The sequence below is a fragment of the Mustela nigripes genome, chromosome 8 (assembly GCF_022355385.1).
Source record: "Mustela nigripes isolate SB6536 chromosome 8, MUSNIG.SB6536, whole genome shotgun sequence".
NCBI classification, from domain to species: domain Eukaryota; kingdom Metazoa; phylum Chordata; class Mammalia; order Carnivora; family Mustelidae; genus Mustela; species Mustela nigripes.
In genome coordinates, this window is record NC_081564.1 from 70,401,723 (window position 1) to 70,422,681 (window position 20,959).

Consider the following 20,959-nt stretch of genomic DNA (forward strand, 5'->3'; position numbering starts at 1 on the left):
ATTGATCTAGAGTCCCTGTAAAACAGAGTGGCAAACACACCATTCATCTCATGCATGGCCCTTGTTTTGCAGAAGAGGTAACAGATCTGAAGAGTGACGTTGTTAAGATCTACCAACCAGACTGTAGGCATTTCAGGTCCTAGTTATGTACCCCTTGTACTACAAAATATTGTCATCTTTAACTCACTGTATTATGAATGACTCTGACTATCATATGAATCTGTAATTGATAATTGGTATTAAAACTAACTTTAACATTTACAACAATAATAATACCAACATGAAATTTGACAACAGCCACTATGTTGAAAACAGTATGGAGTTTCTTCAAAAAATTAAAAATAGAACTGCCATATGATCTACCTATCTGGCATCTGGGAACATATCCAAAAGAATTAAAATCAGGATGTAGAAGAGTTATCTACATTCACATGTTCGTTGTAGCACTATTCACAACAGCCAAGACAGACAATTCAAATGTCCATTGACAGACAAATGGATAAAGAAAATGTGGTAAAAATAGATACACAATGAAATATTATTCAGTCTTAAATAAAATAAGGAAAGCCTGCTATTTGCAATAACATAGATGGACCTGGAAGACATGCTAAGTGAAATAAGTCAGTCACAGAAGGACAAATACTGCATGATTTTTTTATATGAGCCATTTAAAATAGTCAAACTCATGAAAGCAGAGAATAGAATGGTGGTTGCCAATGGAGAAGGGGAGGGTAAAATGGAGTTGTTCAATGAGTATAAAGTGACAGCTATACAACATGAATAAATTCTAGAGTTTTGCTATAAAACAATACTGTATTGTGCATTTAAAAATTGTTACGAAAGTAGATCTCATGCTAAGTGCTTCTACCATTACAAAAAAAAAGAAAAAGAATATGAGTAATCTTTTGGAAGTGGTGGTTATGTTTATTACCATGGTTGTAGTAAGGGCCTCATGGATGTTTGCATATGTCCAAACTCATCAAAATGTATACAGCAAATATGTCCATTTTTTGGTGTATTAATATTCCTTGGCCAAGCTGGAAAACCTCTATAGGAAAAACAGTTTATATATTTTTTTCAAATTTAGTCTTTGTAACAATTTTTATATATATTCCCATTTTATTAATGAGGACACTTAGACAAAGAGGGAGGAGAAGCAAGGTTTTCAAGGTCACATACCTCATGAGCGGTGGAGTAAAACTAATATTTAGCCTGAATTGAAAACCTATACTCCTAGCTCTTAAACCGTAGGTAATGTGTTGCCAACCACAGACAATGAACGTGTGATTTTGTATGTATAAAGGGATACACAAAATGGAATAAATAAAGTGGAATAATGCACAATTGAAAAAGGTATCTGTTGGATAATAAAAATTGACTATTAGCTTCACAGCTAAAGGAGCTGCATAACTCTAGAAGAAATTAAATCAAAGCTTTCCTACCTATTTCTTTAAAAAATGCTATTTAAATTTTCTACTTGCCCAACACAGGAAACACATCCCAGGAAATGACTTTTAGAAATACACACACAAAAAAAGCTTTTGATTCCAAACAGATTTCCCTTTACCCCACCTTCAGTGAATGAATGAATAGATAGATGGATAGATAGATAGATAGATAGATAATAGATAGATAATAGATACTGTTTTGAAAGATCTTTAGATATCAGCTATCCAGGTTTGTGTCTCAAAAACTTGATTGTTCATGGTGATCATTGTTACAACTTTTTTTAATATAATTTTTTATTTTTTATAAACATATATTTTTACAACTTTTGAAGACACCTCCTCTTTCCAATGGTAATACTTTTTTCTAAGTGAGAGAAAAACTTAATTCTACACTGAATTTGAAGTTTTACTGAACTCTTAGGTTGATCCATTTTTAAAATTATAGAATCATGGATTCTTTCCTCCCTGCCTGTTTATTTTTCAATTCTGGATATAATCATTTTAGACAAAAATTCCTTGCATATCTGCAGGGCTTTATGTTTGTTACTGATGTCCCTCTTAGGCCCCGGCCTGGGCCAGGTAGGTCTCTGAGGAGAATGTTTCTGGGGTCCCAACAGGAGATAGGACAGAACCAAGGGTGTTCACCCAAGAGCATCCAGGTTTTGATTATAGCTCCACGTAGTAACCTTGCTTAATTTCTCTGATCCTTAGTATCTTTATCCCTAGACTGGAAGTAATAATGCATTCTGTGGCCAAATCATAGAGTATGTGAAAATCAAGCCAGAAAGTCATTTGCCAATGTTATCTTTATATCCATTAAATGTTTAATTATAGAAACTATTTTAGAAAAGCAGTTTGTCATTTGATTCTCAAAAGAACTTTATAAGATGGAAAAACAATGATTTCTTAATTATTTTATATGGGAAATTGAGATTAAGAGAGCTTCCAGTACATCTAAAACTTGCCCAGGCAAGTATCCCTCACAACAAAGAAGCAGGAATATTTGCAACCTAGAATTCTGAAGGTAATATCCAGAATGCCTCTCTGAAAAGCCAAAATGTCTGGTTTTGCCTATCACTGCATCTTATATTTATCTAGATATAGTAGAATGTCATAGGTTTAATCCTGTTGATACAGGTTTCAGAAGACAAAATGTAGATTCAGAAGATTTGGGTAAAAATATTTTAAGAGGGGAATTTAGTTTTTTTTTAATCCCTGCTGTATAAAACTAAGCTTATCTGCAAACATACTACAGTAAAGCATATTCAGTGCAATCTAAGGAAGAACTCTTCTAATAAGTTAAAGGGTTGAGTAAGTGCCTTCACTTGGTGAATTTCTCATTCCAAAGGCATTCTTGTTTTCAAGATCACTTTGTTAGTTAGACATACATATAAATAATGCTCAATAGGCCATCTGAATAAATATTAAGACCTCTTTTGATATTGGGATTTTATGTATATATGTAGACTTTTTTATACTTAATCTAGAATTTCTAGGTGTGTTTTGGTGAGAGAGATTACACAGGTATATTCTAGAATAAAATGCAAAATAAAAAATTTTAAGCTAAAATACAGTAGTTCAAGGAAATTTGGCTAGATTTCCGAGTGACCTACTCATTAATATATACAGCATGTCAAACCCTCACTACAGATGTCAGAGAGGATGATTATTAACAACCCCTTTCCCTGGTTGGAAGGGATGTTCTGATCAATAGGTCAGGGTGGTCAAGCAAGGCTTCCCTGGGGAAATATTAGATGGGTAGTCACTAAATTTCTTCATTTAATTAAATTAAAATTTCCTCAATTTTCCTCATGAAAATTTCACTCGAAATTGTTAGTAGCTTTTTGTTTTATTCAAAACTGAATTAGTGATACTTACAGAACCTCAGCATAATATATATGAATATATATAATATAAATGAAAATTTTGCAAAATTTGGAGGAGAGATCTTTCTTATTCCTCGCGAACTATTTTTACTACTCCTATCTACTTTCTAGTGAGATGTTTTAATACATTCCTACTAAAAATTGATAGATTCTGCACACATAAACTTACTTGATTTAAGTTCCATTCAAATGAACGGAACAAAATATAGGGCATTTAAAGATTTCCATTTTATGTCAAATATTGCGTGTGATAAGATGGTATGTCAGTCAGGGTTCAACAAGAGGCACAGAACCTGTGGTGATATGTACTAAGACATTTATTACAAGAAATTGGCTTAATTGATTGTGATGGCTGGTTAGGTGATTCCAAAATCTATAGGGCAGGCTTAGGAAGGGCAGGCTGAAACTCTCGAGCTGAAGTTGCTGTCTGCAGGTGAAATTTCTTCTTCAGGGAAGCCTTACTTCTGCTCTTAGGACCTTTCACCAGGTTGAATCTGGCCCCCCTCCTCACACTTGGATAATATTTCTTACTTAAAATCAACTGAATATGCACTTTAGACACATCTCTAAAATACCTTCACAGCAACTCCTTAATTAGTGTTTGACTGAAAAGTGGGCACTTGAGTCTAGCCAAGTTGACACATAAAACTGACCAATACAGATGGTGTTCCTAATCATTATTGGAGATGGTATTAGCACAATTGACCATCCATTTCAGAGAAAAATAAAGTTAAATTTCTATTTAATACAAAAGAATATTCTTGATGGTCTAAAACTATGTCAGATAAGAACACTATGAAAGTTATGAATTACAATGATTAGGTAAGCATTTCTTCTCAGAATTCTCTCCCTATTATTTTTAATAATCTGGAAGAACTCTAAATCCCTCTGCCTCAGTAATCAACTATGGGGCCTAGGAAAGAGTGCAAAATGTTAACAAATCCAGATCAGTGTCATGTGAACTAAGGGACAAATCAAAGTGAGCACAAGCCTACCTGATGATTTTGGTTATTGTATTTTAACCTCATATTTTCATGTGTGTTAAGCAATGCTTTAGTGGATCTTTCAACAGCTGCTTTTTTGTGTGTGTCTTCCGTGTGTCAGGGAGTGTAGTGGGATCTATGGATATACAAATAAAACAGCAGCATTAACAAAAACAACAGCAATATTAACCATTCTCAGTCTATTTCTTCATGGAGCTTAGACTATCTTACAAAATTAGAACTCTCTTGAGAAGATAGCACATTGTGTTATAGATACTTTTGTATGGGTGTATTTATCAAATTGTCTTCTCTAATAGTACAATTTATTAAAGGTAACTGCCCTGGATATTAACAAGTCCATTCTAACCATCATTTGAAGCATTATCTCCAATTAATAATAAGTTAAAATTCCCCTTAGGACCAAGATTTACTCATTGGATTCAGCAAAAAAAAAAAACCTATAAATATGTAACATTGTACATGATAAGCATCATTTCTCCAATATTTCATTTTCTTTATGAATTTTTCTCATTACTAAATATTTATGTCACTTTAGAGTAACAGAAAAAATAAATAGTGATTATATTTTTAACTTTTTATTAGGGTTGTTCAACTCCTTGAGGTTTAAGGATTTGTTGCTTTAAGCCAAACCCTAAGTGTCTCAAAAAAAGTCACACAGTTTTTTAACAAGTTTCATTTGTTTTACAATAATATGTCATGGTAATGAGCTGCTAGCTCATTAGCTAAGAGGAATATTATTTAGGTAAAAATTTACACATATCACACTAGTGATACATGGGCCATTTCTCATCAATCTGTGTTCTCTGTACAATCTAAACTAAGGCCTGATATCATCACTATGTACAATAGTTTATGTCCAAATTGTTATGGAGACAGACTTTTTTCATACTTATAGTATGAAAGGTGATTCAAAACAAGTATGTTTTGCGATGGTTTTGAAACACAAAGCACCTAATATTTTCTATTTAAGTGCAGTGGCTTTGGATTCTTTTTTCTTGGCCCAAAGAAAACATAATCACTGACCTTGAATAAATGATGGAGACATAAATTTTTAGAATGACTGCTCTTGATTTATAGACAGCGCTCTTAATTCACGGGCAGACTGTGAGAAAAAACGATCCTTGCTATTTTTTATTATTTCTTCATCGTTCATATTTTATATTCTACATCTGCCCAGAAGCTATTTTCAGTGATACAATTTTATAAACTAGAAAAAAATGAGAATGTATGAAAAATAATTTGATTCCTTGACATAATACTTCTGCCCTTTTGGCCAAAATAATTACCACAACAGTCACAAACCATGTAAAGTGTGTCTACTGTTGTTAAAATTTTACTAAAATTTTGGAAATCCTGCTAGAAATACTTGTTAATCAGTAATTTTTTTCCTCTCTGGAAAATTCTCTCATAGGTCTGGAGAAAGGAAGTCAGTACAGCTTCCAAGTGTCAGCCATGACCGTTAATGGCACTGGACCACCTTCCAACTGGTACACAGCAGAGACTCCTGAGAATGATCTAGATGGTAAGATCTATCTCCAATCATTATGGTTCTGATTTCTATGTTCTTTGTTACTTCAGCTTCTAATATTCACTTAATAGAAGATGATGAATTCCAATACCAGATATCTGGGGATATCTGTTCACCCTATATCTTTCCATGCAAAACAAAACAGTACAAAATACAAAATCTTCAATAGATTTTTCAAGCATGCCACATAAAATTATGCATTAATTATAGTCTTCATAAGTTATTTTTTCAAGATAATTTAAAATAATCCTTTTAAATTTTATTGAATAACCAAAATTGAGATTTTCTTCATAGGAACTGCTACAATTTCTGATAGTAATCATGAAATATAATTACTTTACATAGCTTCTCTTGTTCCTTATGATGCTTCTGCAAAACAGCAATATATATTTTTTGTTTGCGATATGGTCATTCATATTTGACAGTTCATCTTTTTTTTACATAAGAATAATCTGCCTTATTTACTTAATTAATTATTGTCTTAAGACATTTGTGGATGAGATATTGAGATTTGTATAAAAGTCTCATACCAATTATTTAAATTAGCAGATGTGAAATAGCTTTTGAAATAAAAACATCATGACTAATAAGAAAATAAAATTCAAGAGAAATGAGTAATAGAAGTGACAGGAAAAAAGTCTAAGTAATAAAGCAGAAATAAGTACAAGGTACTTAAAAAAGAAGTTGGTTATGATCAGTATACTTCAAGTTAAATGATTAAAACTGGGAGTAAGCGGGGATGCCTGGTTGGCTCAGTTAGTTAAGAATCTGACTTTGGTTTAGGACTCTGGGATGGAGTCCTGTGTCAGGCTCCTTGCTCTGCCTGCTGCTTCCCCTGCTTGTTCTATTTCTGACAAATAAATAAATAAATAATTTTTTTAAAGAATTAAAATTAAAAAAGAAAAACCAAGACCAAGGAAAAGTGGCTTAAAGAATAAACACACATGGGCGCCTGGGTGGCTCAGTGGGTTAAGCCGCTGCCTTCGGCTCAGGTCATGATCTCAGGGTCCTGGGATCGAGTCCCGCATCGGGCTCTCTGCTCAGCGGAGAGCCTGCTTCCCTCTCTCTCTGGCTGCCTCTCCGTCTACTTGTGATTTCTCTCTGTCAAATTAATAAATAAAATCTTTAAAAAAAAAAAAAAAGAATAAACACACATGTATCTGGTGCCAGATGACTGTCTAAATCACTGACAACAAAATCTTATTCCTTCACTGGTAGACCTGAAGGCATCCAAATTACTGCAAGGTGAAAATGCTATGTCCCTTCCACTTCCTCTCCCTTTTGCTCTCTCTCTTTCCCTTATTTTTATTCTTGTCCTAGTTCTTGCAGTGTCCCTTCTGGCTTTTCCTACCTTCTTCTTTGAGCTCCTCCTTCTCATTTTTCTCCTTCCTGATCTTCTGTTCCTCTAAGTAATTCACCATCACTCATGATTTTCATAGATTCCATTTTATAAAGTAATTAATGTGGCAGGAAAACAAGCAAAAAATTCCATTTCCACAATAACGGCTATTCCTACTGGCACATTAAAGAATATTCATAGGAAACTTACCAAGTTTTGGGTACTGTGCTTAGCTCTGAGAATATTAGTGGATAAAAGGCATGATCTCCTTGTGGAGCTTAGAACATAGCAAAGAGAAACAGACATTCCAGGTGAAGCCTTAGGAAATTGCCTTTTCCTGGAAGAATATTGGTAGTATCTGATCTGTCAACATAGAATGAATGGATAGGTTGATAGGCAAATAGACATACAGGTTTGCTTTTAAACCAAGACCGAAAGGGTGAACAGGAGTTTGCCATGCAAAAGCATACATGACAGTCTGAGGGAGGAAATGTGGAGGGCAAGGTGAACGCAGGTCTGAAATTAAGACAGACCATGACAGTATTCAAGATCTGAGAAAAAAAAAAAAAAAAAAGACCATCAGGACTGAAACACAGAGATGACATGTGTTGAGATTTGTAAAATAGCAGATTCTAAGTCTTGCAAGAACAAATTAAGGATTTTGGACTTTATCCCAAGAATGTCATTAAAGCAATAATGTGGTTATTCTAAGCAAGTCATTAAAGGATTTTTTTAAATAGTGACCTAATTATATTTGCATTTTGAAGAGATTACCGTGGTTGAAGCATGAACAATTGTATTAGATTAGACAACCATGGGCCATCTTAGGAAAGCTGAGAGGTAATGTCAAGTTTTATGGAAAAGTAACTTGGGAATTAGCAGATGTTATTTAACTTGTCTTAGGTATTATAATTCGAAAAGTTGTAGAGCTACACAAAGCCACACTTCATAAAGCTTATATCCTTCACTAATAGATTAGGGAACATTCATGTATTTGTTTATTCAACATATATTTCTTTTTGAAGGTCTATATATATCAGGCATTATTTTCAATACCAAGGGTAAAGCAATAAATAAGATCCCTATTCTCAAGGAGTATAAATGTTATTGAGATAGAGATGGGTAGTGATGAATGCTATGAAGAAAAATAAAGCATCATAGAGGGAATAGAAAGATTAAGGAGTACTGTTTTATGTAGGGTGTTGAGAAGATCTCTCTGACTGGGTAAAATATCAGCACGGTCCTTAAGGCAGTGAGGGAGGCAGCTGCATGAATAGGTCAGGCAAGAGCCCTCCAAGCAGAATAACAAGATTAGACATCTTGAAGTTATAGCCCAGTTGGTGGTGAAAGTTATTAGAGACCATGGTGGCTTGGGTCTAAAGTCATGAGGATATGCTCTGTCTTATTCAAGAATAAAGATAAGATAAGCTACACAAATACCTTGTTTTTCTATTTATTTAAGAAATAACTCTTAAACACAAATACCTTGTTTTTCTATTTATTTAAGAAATAACTCTTAAAGTTTATAAACTGGTATTTAGCCTCTCATTTATCTTTGTGAGGTATATATTATTAGACTTAATTTTAAAGGAAAGTAACGTAAGCTAAGAAAATTTAACTAATTTAATCAAATAACTAAGCTAGTAATTGTGGATCTGAAACTCAGGACCAGGTTTTTCATGTCCAGTGTCTAATACAGATTATCTGAGCAAAGCCTCTGCGAATCCTCTAGAATTGACCCAGTGACAATAAAAGACAGTGATTCAATGCAAAAGATTCTAAGAAATGAGGTCATATCATTTACCCAAACCTAAGGGACTATATCTCTTACTGGAAGGAGTGAAAATAAATGGAACAGAGGTGCCGAAGGTCCTATAAAATATCCAGGATGAATGAGGCTCTCCACTTGACTTATGAGCTCTTTCTCCTCACTCCAAATGACTCACAGTCTTGTGGAATCAAAATCACAGCCCCTGGGATGGCACCAAACATTCTACTTAACTGAATGCTTCTCGTATCTATGCAATCTTAATATAATCCAATCCATACATCTATTTTAATCAAGAATCTCTATGCTGTGTTCATGAATAAAATCTTAATAAATGTTGCTTAATTGGATTTGCTTGAAAGTTTCTATACTCTTGGCTTACTAATGTCCCTCTTCTGCATGCAACCTTCTTGGTTACTTTTTCTTTCTTGAGTATTGATGCAGTTATTATGAAATATAATTAATAACCCATCATGTGCCCAGTTATGGGGAGTATGAACATGAAAGAGAGAAGAGCAGTTCTCTTGAGAGATAAACAGATAATGACTGTACTGATTGAAAAAGCTTCATGAAAAGAAATAGTACTTGAACTAAAAACTTCAGGAAAAAGAGGTAGACTAAGGTTACAAGGAAGGATGTATAGGACAGCATAGTAAATATTCTTCAGAAAGAATGCCTTTAGGAAAATTGTTTCTGCCACAATTAATTTAAAATGTGCCTTCACTCATCCAAGTGTTACTCATTTGCCAATTATCTTAATACACTGCAACACATTTCAAATAATGCCTCTTTTCTCATTCTTTCACTTCTTTATTTGGATTGTAATTGTTGATGCAGCTCTTGTCCTTGTCCATAATGTATACATTTGCAATCTAAAAAGGCAAATAAAAAATTAATAGAAGAAAACTAGTACAGTCGATGCTTCTTGCACATAATACTGTTATGTACTATGACTTGAAATTGTTCACTCTTTTTTTAAAGATTTACTTATTTGAGGGAAAGAATGTGAGAGGAGAGAGTGCACAAATGCAAGGAGCAGAGGGAGAGGGAGAGAGAGAGTCTCAAAGAGACTTGGTCCTGAGCACAGAGCCCGCCTCAGGGCTTGATCTGAGGAGCCTGAGATCATGACCTGAGCCAAAACCAAGAGTCAGTTGCTTAAATGACTGCTTCACCCCTGTGCCCTGAAATTGTTCACTCTTAAAACATAATGGAGGGCACCTGGGTGGCTCAGTTGGCTAAGCGACTGCCTTCCCCTCAGGTCATGATCCTTGAGTCACGGAATCGAGTCCCACATGGGGCTCCCTGCTCACCAGGGTGTCTGCTTCTCCCACTGACCTCTCTCCTCTCATGCTCTCTCTCTCTCTTCCTAAAAAATAAATAAGAAAAATATTTTTAAAAATCCATGATGGAAACAGCCATTTTAGGGCATATAATTATATGAATGTGGGAGAGATATGTTTTACTAACTTAGAAAAACAAAGTGTCTTATTGGCTATAAGAAATTAGTAAGTCCACATATATTTGGCCCATATTTATTGACCCATAACCTTTTTTCATGGAGATACTCCTCTAGACCGATTTCAATTTTTCTTCCTTCCTCTTGGTTTTCTTACTTTGAATGCATCATTCAAATATTAAAAAGTGTTACCCTTGATAGGCATTGATGTTTGGACAAATGAACAATCTCAGGATTGGTTGTGAGTAGCTTCAAAGAATACACAGCCTGATAGCTTGTTCTATTTCCATATATAAATACACATATAAATACATACATATATAAGTACATATATATATATTTTTAATTTAAGGGAGATTTCTTTATTCATCTAATTTTAATTTACTGATGTAAGTGTTTAAATCATAAGATATAAGTGACTTCTCCTAAAACTTTCATGGCTAATGTAGGAAAGTTTTGAGTCCTAAAGTCAGTAATTTCCATATAGAATTGCTCTGATATGCCTGAAATCATAGCTAAGGGGGAAGCGGTCATTTTGAAAACCAGCTGGAATGGGAGGCATTCTTTGCAGTAGCCAAAGAAACCTCTCCTGGGAGGGAACTGCAGTGTTTGTCCTCCCTAGGTGCGTTGTGTTGCATAACTTTTCCCCTCTTGCTTTTGAGTCTCCTGGTGAACTCCAAGGGACTGATCTACTCATTACAGTGGTAATGAGCCCTGCAAGTCACTAAGGAGAAGCAGTAGGACGTACAGATAGTTAAAAACAATCCCCTCTCCTTCTGTGCATTCTCTGCTTGGCTTAAGCAGTGTGAAGATCAGCTGTGACTTGGAGAAATACTCCAATTCCTTATGGATGGCCCTTTTAATTAGGATGTTTTGTTAAAGTAATTACAGAGCCAAACCTCACTGTTTGTTCAAGGCTTCCTGAAAGCATGTTCGCTTGTTGTTACCAACAGCTGGAAAATTTTAAAATATTTATTTTGTGTCTCAAAATTTTGACTTAAGAAAACAAGATCATTAGAATTCCCCAAAGTTCTTATGTAAATATCTTGCGTAAGGATATGAGAGAATTTGTAACGAAGATCAGCAAGGTACCCTCCAGGAAGTTGAACTTTAGGATCAGTTTGTATTGCTTTTACAGCCTCCCCCCCAATTTTGAAGTGAACAGGTAGAAATTGTGATATGCCATCATTAGAGATGTAATTTAAAATTAAACTTCTATCCTAAAATGGAGGAGGTTGGTCAGCAAAAATTAGCAATGCAGAGAGACTCCTGAAAATGCAACGAAGTGGTAATAGCAAAAAACGGTGACCCTATGACCAGGCTCTAGTTTCCTGCCCTCAGGAAAGAGATAATTAGTCCTATTAGCCTGATTGAGTAAAGGTAAAATGGGATTACTGCAAATTCACTTCACTTGAGAAGTCAACCACGAAAAAATTCCTGTGTTTTAAAACCTGCATGATATATGATATTGCCAAGAACGTGACTCTGAGAAGGAACACGTGAACATTTATTTTCAGAATAATAATAAAATCTAAAATGATGATGATGTATGTGAGATATTGGGGTTCAGAGCCAACAGCCAAGAAAGAATTCTTGAGACATCTTCCATGCAAAAAATGTGGTTTTATTACAACATGGGGACAGGACCCGTGGGCAGAAAGAGCTGTACTTGGGTCATGAGGAGTGCCTCATTATATACTTTCAAGTTGAGAGAGGGTTAGGGATAGCGAAAGTCTCTAATGAATTTTGGAAGGAAGGTTTCCAATACCTTGAGGGGAGCAGCTATTGTTAGAAAAGGCTCATTTATTACTGTTTAGTAAAAACTCAGTCATGAGACCCTTCAGATGTCTATCAGTGAGTCATATGCTAGGGGTTGATTGCCCACATATATCTTGGGAGTAGAGATAAAGGAAGTTCCCAAAGGAATTTTTATATGTTAACACGGACTTTTAGGATCCTGTGGGTCAGGCTGAGATGACTTTTGCCGTTAACAAATTACTAACATTGAGGCATCTGAGTTCCTAGAGGAATGTCACTCTGCCTGTTTTAAGGACTTGTCAGTGGGCTGTAGGTACTAAGGAAATATAATTTTTCCTTTTGCCTTTGTTTCCCATATCAATGAGACCACCCTGAAAGAAGGAACACTATCTATTAAAATTGCCCTCCTCATTCAAAAACTAGAGCAGCAAAAGTGGAAAATCTCTGGGCAGAAGAATGAGAAATGAGAAAAACAAGTATTGGCTTATTTGAATAAATTGAAGAAGAGAAAAAGAAAGATAAAAGGAGAGGAAAATGGAAGGAAAGATGAAAGGAAGTCTGGTGAAACATTTATGTGTGCGTTAAAATAGGCTGAAGCATAGCTTCCCTCCCCAAAATGCCCTTCCTAATCCCTGGAATCTGTGCATCTGTTATTTTACATGGCAAAGGAGATTTTGCAGATGTTATTAAATTAAGAGTGCTTGTATTGAAGTAAAAGTTAGCATAAAATAATATGAACCAGTCAGTTTGTGTTTTATTTTAGTTTCATATTGGCCAAAGGTTTTGAAGTTAAAAGGTATGAAAACAATAAGTACTAAGCTTGGAATAGAAAAGTAGGTCAAGGGAAGGGAAATATAATATTATATAGAAATGAGAGCTCAAAAATCTGGAATTTCACAGAGTCTGAACATTTACTGAAAGCTTCATTTTATCAGGAATCAGACATAATGTTCTATGATGATGGTATTACGTAACAGATACCTAAAGAAATAAGCCAAGGACCAGAACTGTTGATGATTTGATGGGAGACAAACACCATGGCAAATTGCATATCTACCCAAAAATTGCTTTCAAAAAATATTTTAAAATATGCATTTTCTAAATTATTGGAAAATAAAATAAGTATCATGTTACATAGCCAAGTATAGAAAATGAAGTTATTAGAAAGGAAAAATGGAAAACACTTTTAGATAAGAGAAATTCTAAAATTGAAAAAACTGAATTAACTTTCTTTTGTGAAAGAGACTTTTATTTCAGCTAAAAACAAAATAAAACTATGTAGTTTCAAAACAAAGGAAAAATATTAGAGAAATAGAAATTGGTCAAAGAATTAAGTTGATAGGATTCTAGTGTAATGATAGTACATACAAATACACATGTATACATACACACACACAGACATACACGCTCACATACATGTGTGCATGAGTGTATACACATGTTCACAAATGCACACATATACGATTCATAAACATACAAAGCATACATACACATGTGCACACATACATAGACACAGACATGCATACATATATGTGCACACATACATATAACACATTGTGTACACATGTAGGCAAGTGCATATACATATATCAACACACATACATGCATATGCAGTACATACATATACATATACACATATAAACATGCATGCATGAAATGGATAAATAATTTTATTGAAAACTACAAATAAAGATGCAAGTTATGAAACTTTAAATCTCAAATATGTAACACTTAAAGTATGCAAACAATATGTTTTCCAAAAAAATTCAAAAGATCAAACCAGATCTGAGAAAGAATTCTTTTAAATGCTTGGAACAGCATAAAAATGCACACAGAAAAAAATAAAAGAGAACTTAAAAGATAAAGCATGGACTGAAAAAACTTAGCATGCTTCAATCACAATTTGAAAAGAAAATAAGCAATGAAGGAAAAATAATTTTCAAAGAGATAAGTGAGAGTTTTCCAGAATTGATGAAATACATGGATTATCAGATTCAGAAATAATGCTTTATCTTTGATACATTGTATAATACCAAAGATAAAGACAAAAGAAGAGCTTAACATGCCACGGGGAGAGATTACTTATTTAAGGGACTACAATTAGATTGATGAAGTCTCCCCAATAGCAACAATTAAGGCAGAAAACAATAAAATATCTTCAAAGTGCTGATTAAAAAAATTACTATCATTAAAGAATTGTATATCCAACTAAATAATTATTCAAGGAAAGGAGACACATAAAAACCCTTTAAAAAAGGAAAATAGACTTTGCCCCCACCATCTTTTTTGTAAAGAATGTACTTTTAAAAAAAGGTAGAAAGACAAAGAAAATAACCATAATGACTATTAGAGAAACTGGATAAAAAATAATATAACATATGGGTATATCTGAACAAATTATGATTATCTAAAACAAAAATCATATTTTGGAGAGTTTAAAAAGTTGATGAATATGAGGTGGTAAGGAAGAAGGAAATTGTGGAGGTTAAACAGCTTTGAAATTGTTTTTATGATGTTCTTGTAAAAAGGAAAGACATAATTAACTTTAGACTACAAGATATATGTGATCTCAAAATTGAAAATATTACAATCAGAAGAATATAGAGTATATTATTTCTTATCTGGTAGAGAAGAGAAAAAAATTATAGGGGGATGGGCTCTTCAGCCTATACAAATGAAATTAAAAAAGCAAAAATAATTTGTTTCAAACAAACAGAAAATGAAAAGTGCATAATAAAATCATATAAATAAGTTTTAATATAGTAGTAATAATAAGTGTAAGTGTATTAAACTCACCATTTCAAGAGTAGATTACTAAATAGAATTTTGAAAACATCCATATCTGTAGTATTTATAATTAGCAACATTTACAAATATTAAGATATTATTTCAACTTTTTCAAGATATTTAAGATATTATCAACTTTTTCAAGAAAAAGTTGAAAATAAATGGAGGAAAAATAGTCATCCTAACAAAAAACAAGTGTAGGTTTTTCTTTGGTAATTTTCTTTTTTTTTTCTTTAAATTTTTATTTATTTGACAGACAGATATCACAAGCAGGCAGAGAGGCGGGCAGAGAGAGAGGGGGAAGCAGGCTCCCTTCTGAGAGGAGAGCCCGATGTGGGGCTCGATCCCTGGACCCTGAGATCATGACCTGAGCCGAAGGCAGAGGCTTTAACCCACTGAGCCACCCAGGCACCCCTGGTAATTTTCTTAAGGCCAGAAACTTCTTTAGGGATAAAAAGTTGCTCCATAATGAGAATAGGATTGACTTATTAAAAAATAATGTAAATTGTTGAAGAAATATCGATTACTTATAAATATATGGCTTTTATAACATAAATTTTTACTATTTAAGCAAATCTTGACAGGTCTTTATAGAACAATTTGCAAACCCACTGTAACATTTGAGTACACATTCATCATTATAGAAGCAGAAAATGTATACAATTATAAGTAGAAAATACAGATAACAAATCAACACAAGTCTTACCATCCAAAGATGATCATATTACCACACTTAACACCCTAATGCATATCTTTAATTTCTATCTTTATACACACATGTAAATATATACATACATACACAAAATATTTGTATATTATAATGAAAAAATATAGATATAACTTAAATGAGAACATATGATACTCAACTGTTCTTCAAACTTCTGTTTTCAATTCTTTTAATTTTTATTTTTGCAGATTATGATTTTACCTGAGACCTTGATCATATTCCAATTTCTTCAATGAACCCCAAAAAACTTTCTTAACAGATCATTTGTATAAACTACAATTGAATCTAGGATCACACACTGCATATAGGTTTTCTTTTTTTAATTTTTATTTTTTCTTTTCAACTTTTTATTTAAATTCTAACTAGGTAACATACAGTGCAATATTGGTTTCTGAAGTAAAATTCAGTGGTCCTTCACTCACATACAATACCCGGTGCTCATCATAATAAGTGCCCTCCTTGATACTCATCATCCATCTAGCCATCCCTCACCCACATCCCTCCATCAACCCTCAGTTTGTTCTCTATCTTTAAAAGTCTCTTATGGTTTGTTTTCTTCTTTTTTTTCCCCTTCTCATATGTTCATTTATTTTGTTTCTTAAATTCCACATATGAGTGAAATCATATGTTGTCTTTGTCTAACTTATTTTGCTTAGCATAATACGCTCTAGCTCCATCCACATCATTGCAAATGGCAAGATTTTATTCTTTTTGATGGCCGAGTAATATTCTATTATATGTATATACCTCATCTTCTTTATCAGTTCATCAGTTGATGGACATATGGATTCTTTCCATAATTTGGCTATTGTATTTGTATCCCCCCGGGCTCTTAATCAACCACAATTCCTTTTTTCCTACTTGGATTTATTGAAAAGACTGGCTTTTGTCCTCTGATTTCAACAGCCTAATTATTTGTTTTTGTCTAATTATTTCTTGTGGTTTTATTTAACTTGTTCCTCTAGTTTCTGTAGGTTTGTAAACTGTAACTTACACACAAAGACCAATGTTAATGGATTTTATACATCTTTCTCAGAGTTGGGAAAAAAATTAAAAATGAAGGAGTTCTGCTGATTTACCTCTCACAATTGAAACACTCACACCATCAGAGAGTCACATACTTTTTTTTCCCCTAAGCATCCGAAGAATATTTAGTGCTTGGCTTTAAGAAAGTGGATATTAAAATTCTTGGATAGTATTAAATACATTCATTGATCACAATGTAATTATACTAATACTCAATAATAATATGATATCCAATACATTTAGAAATATAAAAGCATATTTCCAAATAACTTATTGGTCTAAAAGAAATCATATTATTTCTTAAATATGACTTTTAGCACCTAACACCTAAGCAACCTTGTTTACTTAAATATCTACTAGATTAAAAAATACTAGGGAAAGTTTTAAAAAGTGGATTTTTTTTTTTATTTTCAAATTTTTTCCTTGGCTATTATTTGGTAAAATTCTTGGTGAAAGTCAATGACATGGCATTAAAATACATTCAAGTTAAAGATATCAATTTGAGGGTTTACTCTAGTTAGCTCACAAATGTAGTCGCCTGGTGATAAAACATGTTCGTATGTGATTTTATGCACAGAGGAATGTAGGTGTAGATGGTATGTCATGAAAAAGGATTTCTTTCACATGGGCTTTTGATAGGAGCCATACATGATATTCTGGGTTACTGGTTGACAAAAAGACTTGCGAATGAGATGAGCTATTGATATAGCAGCCAATCCATCATGAAATTGAAGAATCCAGCCCCTTATTCTCATTCAAGTAGAATTCATCTTACCTATAAGGAGTGTTGTAGGCAAAGCCAAACTGTGTTCTGAAACCAATTTAAAAACTGTTTTAGTTCTTGGGCAAGTAGTTGTTCAAAGTCTCAGAGTTCTACTATACAAAGGATGACACAAATTATTTAGACTTGGATAAATGTTCAAAGAAGTGTCAAGCCCTTTCCTTAGCCATAGCAGACTTTCTAATATCCTCATGAAATGTTTGATCCCTTTATGACTTCCTTGGCTTTTTCTAAGTGTAATGTAGTAGATAAGGTTGTGAGCTTTGAAGTCCTAATAATTAGGTTTGAATTCTGCTCCACTCACTGTATTATCATGCACAAGTAATTTAAATTCCTTAATACCTATTTTTCTCATCTGTAAATAGGGTATAACAACAGTATCCATCTCAACAGATTTGTGTGAGAATTAACTGTGATAATGGCAAGAAAGTACTCAGCAATGTGTCTGATACTTATTAAGCACTCAACAAACATTTATTTTTGTTGCTGGTTTTCATAGATTAGATCTCAGTGGTATGAAATACTAATACCACTTGTCATGTTATGAAGCCTCTTCTTGTTCATATTGATAAAACTCTAATGTCTGCATTAGGAGAATAGGTATATTCTCTTCTGATATAAAAGCAAGGCAAACCTTTAAGGTGTCTTAAAAGGCCATGATTTAATTAAAGGTGCATTGTCATACAATTATATCAATATATGCAGGAAGGCATTTTGTAAAATTAAGCAGTCATTATCAACTTTTTAAAAACTCATGTTAATATCGAATATAAGGAAACTCTTGAAATGTTACTGTTTTGTAAAAACTAAAAGCAAGCATTCTGCTAAATAATAAAATACTAAATACATTGTCTTTAAGACAATACTAAATACATTGTCTTTAAGACCCAAACAAACCAGAGATGTTTCCTACTATTTCTGTTATTTGACAAAGTATAGAGATTGTGGTGAGAAAAACATACACATACACACACACACACACAACTTAAAAACCTGTAACATTTAATTACAGAAGGAAAGAAATGTTATTTTTATAAACAGTGTGATAGCATATTTGGAAGTTCTAAGATATAGCTATAGTATGATACATCTATATTCTAAGACACAGCTGTATCATACTGAAATAATTAGTTCAAACATTAAAAAGAAAAGAAATGCATTTATATGGCAACCTAAAGTATAATATCAAAGACTAAATTTAACAAACCGAATAAAAATTTTTATGAAGAAAATAAGTTTGTTAAAAGATACAAAATAAGACATGAATAAATAGAAATATATTTTTGATGCAAAATGTTACCATTATTAAATACTAGTTATTCCCAAATTAATGATTAATACACTTCCGATCAGAATGAACATCATATGTAAGAATAAATGTAAAAGAATTCCGAGAAAATTTGAAAAGTAGAATAAACATTAACATTTACAATAAAGCCTGATTTAAAATCAATACAGTACTGTCTGGCATAGAATTAGACAAGTTAGATCAGTGTAACAGAATATATAGGACAGAAGTATTTCCTATTATATTTGAGAAATAAACTTTAAAATGAAGTTGACATCTCAACCAGCAGATTATTCAATAAATGGTGTTGAGACTATTCCCAGTACTTCTGGTAGAACATAAAGTTTTCCTTCTCCTACATCAAACTAGTTGACAGTGGTTGATATTAGTGATGGAACTGAAAACAGAACAGAGCAAAATTATCATTTCTTATATAAATCAAAAGTAGAAAAGTCAAGGATAGTTTTAAAGAGTTTTTTATTTTTATTTTTATTTTGGTATCTTCAAGTATAATAAAGATGGAGGGCTCAAACACCCATCATTTTGTGCAGTTGGAAGTTGAGAGATGAGATGATCTCTCAAGGTATCATTCCTACTATAAAAGATTGTGTTCTCCCTCCTGTGTTCTTCACATTGGGAGTGGTACCCATATTCACCCGTCATCCAAGTCCGCAGATTCCCTGTCCTCAACTCCTCCATTATCGTTCCCTATCCATATATCCAAAATCTGCCATTTCTACTTCCTTAAAAGACTTGGACTCCATTCCCTCCTCTACACTCCCACCATTCTACTTTATGTCACGCTGTGATCCTTTGTCACCTGAAAATAGCCTCCCCCTGGTCTTCTGACACCAGTTAGGGTGTCTCTCTAGACTCCATCATGCTGCCAGTCTGACTTTTCATAACCAGATCTGATGATGTCATTTCTCTATTCAAATTCTTCCTGATGTGGTCCCACCCTTAGCCTCAAGTCAGACATTCCATCACATCTTTGCATCTGTATGCATCTCTCCAGATGCACTCCATCATATCTCGTACTTTCACACTTAATGTTCCCTTTGCCAGAGTTCCTTTCACATGATTTCACATCTACTTGTCCTTCAAAACCCACTGGATGTTTTACTTCTAGGAAGATTTTCCTATCTGAATTAGATGTCTTTCCTCTAAGCCTGCTCTTTTGGGCGTGTCATGAGCATTGACTTCATTCTTCTCAGCAAACTAGAAGCAAAGATCAAGCTTTATTTAATTTGAGATTCTCAGTGCTTGACATGGTGCATTAGGCCACATGGTAGATGCTCAATTAATATTGAATAAATGGGTCAATATTTAAGCATTCATAGCCGGGTATTAGTAATGTTAATCTCATACAATTTATATAGTTTGATTCTCTATTGATGTCCATTCTTACAGTCAAAAAATAATTTCAGATAAATGAGAGCTAGAAACATCCTTTGTTCTATTTGGTATATTTTTATTTATTTATTTATTTATTTTTTAATATATAATTTTTTATTTTTTATAAACATATATTTTTATCCCCAGGGGTACAGGTCTGTGAATCACCAGGTTTACACACTTCACAGCACTCACCAAAGCACATACCCTCCCCAATGTCCATAATCCCACCCCCTTCTCCCAAACCCCCTCCCTCCCAGCAACCCTCAGTTTGTTTTGTGAGATTAAGAGTCACTTATGTTTTGTCTCCCTCCCAATCCCATCTTCTTCATCATATATTTTTTTAAAGATTTTACTTATTTATTTGAAAGACAGAGATCACAAGTAGGCAGAGAGGCAGGCAGAGAGAGAGGGGGAAGCAGGCTCCCTGCTGAGTGGAGAGCCTGATGTGGGGCTCGAACCCAGAACCCTGGGATCACGACTTGAGCCGAAGGCAGAGGCTTTAACCCTCTGAGCCACCCAGGCGCCCCTAAATCCAATTTTTTTCCTTAATATAAAATATATTCCTACAGCTTAAATGTTGCAGGGAAAAATATTCTTACTGGTATTTTTCAGTCTTATGACCATCATGACCATTGTTCATACATGGACCCCTAATTCTGTTTATTAATTTCATTTCCTTGTTTTCTAGAAAAAAATCATCATATATATATTTTTTTATATTTTTTATTTTTTATAAACATATATTTTTATCCCCAGGGGTACAGG

At 33.5% G+C, this 20,959-nt stretch overlaps 1 protein-coding gene across 1 annotated transcript in view; it reads left to right on the plus strand.

Annotated features, from left to right (window-relative positions):
- Window positions 1-20,959, plus strand: part of DCC (DCC netrin 1 receptor) — a 771,150-nt gene that overhangs the window by 584,915 nt on the left and 165,276 nt on the right. The window contains exon 14 of the mRNA XM_059408072.1: window positions 5,750-5,860. Coding sequence (XP_059264055.1) covers window positions 5,750-5,860 — 111 coding nt within the window. The remainder of the gene's footprint in view (window positions 1-5,749; window positions 5,861-20,959) is intronic.